Source organism: Temnothorax curvispinosus, unplaced genomic scaffold (genome assembly GCF_003070985.1).
Source record: "Temnothorax curvispinosus isolate PA1 unplaced genomic scaffold, ASM307098v1 QBEX01013209.1, whole genome shotgun sequence".
Classification (NCBI taxonomy): Eukaryota; Metazoa; Arthropoda; class Insecta; order Hymenoptera; family Formicidae; genus Temnothorax; species Temnothorax curvispinosus.
In genome coordinates this window covers 3,496-4,963 of record NW_020222989.1, presented here as the reverse complement: position 1 = coordinate 4,963, position 1,468 = coordinate 3,496, and the positions used below count along the sequence as shown (strand labels likewise).

Here is a 1,468-nt window from a genome sequence, read left to right as displayed (position 1 = left end):
ATCTTTCAACATTTATATATTTCTTAAATAATTATTATTACGTAAAATATTTCTCACAAAAAAATTAAATATTAAAAATGTACTGCTTAAAAAGTCTACAATTACACGACCAAACTTCGGAATAAATGTAAATTATTTTAAAAAATCGTGTAATCGTACACAGATATCACTAATAGATAAAATTCTTTTTAAAGGTGTTTTCGTATTATCGAAAATACATTCACTTTACTATTACTCGGACTACTAATCTATTTCGCCATATTGTTCTGTTTGTACGGATTTCTAATCGTCGCAGTAAGTTTTCAAAAACTTCTTAATTCTTTTATTTTAAATAAAATAGAAACGAAAAATAAAACTTAAGTAAAAAATATATATTAATATAGCTAAAAAAATTTTTATATAAAATAAATGTACTTTTTTAGAAATCATATTAAAAAATCAATGTTATTTGTTTTTTGCAGTAACATATAATTAATAATATAGGAATTTTGTGTAATACTACTTAACTAATTTTTTAGATACTTACAGAAGGAAAAAAAATGTCAATGATGCGCTTTATATACCTCATAGCTGTAGTGATAAATCTTTGTGGGCACATGTGTCTGTTTTGTGCGGTGGGTGAGATTTTGGTAGCAAAAGTAAGTATAAGTATGCTAGGAACACATAGTATATAAACATAGAAAAGTATTTTATATAATGTCACCTATAAAGTGCGAAGCTATGTACCATGCAGCTTATGAGCACGAATGGTACAAACTGAAGCCAAAAAAAGCAAAGATTTTGCTTCTAATAATGATTCGAACTAACAAGCCTCTTTATATTACGGCTGGGAAAATGTTTCCTATAACAATGTCGACGTTTTGTAACGTGAGTGATCTATCTATTTTATCATACCAATTAATGGTTATTATACTAAATGTTTTATCTTTTTAATTTCTTTTTAATAAGACATTAATTCTAAAAATATCTTATTATTAAAGAAATAATTAATTCATTATAATAAAAAAATGATCATAAATTGCAATGAATTATAAATTACACTGACATAGTTTTATATTTTTCTTGTAGTAATAATAACATATGGCGTTCGTATTGTGTCTATTCTTATATTGACAATATAACGTCTTAATATTTATCGTATGTGTTTTATGCATTGCAGTTGATAAAAACATCAGCCGGTTACATATCGTTTCTATTCGCTATGCAAGGTTAAAAAAATCAATCATTTTCATCTTTATATTTAACCAACAAAAAAGATGTAAGAAAAATAATAACATTATTTTAAACATATGTACATATATTTAACATAATATTATTGTAAAAGTATTTGGAATTAAAATTTATTTCAATTTATGGTGTATTCGGGATGCCTGAGTATAAAACTATACAGGGTATACTTTATACTACATTTATATTTAGTAATCTCAATAACAACACAAACTTATGCACATGCAAAACCATATATCGA

At 24.5% G+C, this 1,468-nt stretch overlaps 1 protein-coding gene across 1 annotated transcript; it reads left to right on the top strand.

Moving 5' to 3' along the window:
- The first annotated feature begins 200 nt into the window (after positions 1-200).
- Positions 201-1,245, top strand: LOC112463437. The gene is made up of 4 exons (XM_025029846.1): positions 201-294; positions 519-638; positions 712-867; positions 1,160-1,245. Exons 2-4 carry the CDS (start codon positions 540-542, stop codon positions 1,211-1,213), a joined length of 309 nt encoding a protein of 102 aa, XP_024885614.1. The 5' UTR covers positions 201-294; positions 519-539; the 3' UTR covers positions 1,214-1,245.
- Positions 1,246-1,468: the final 223 nt, after the last annotated feature.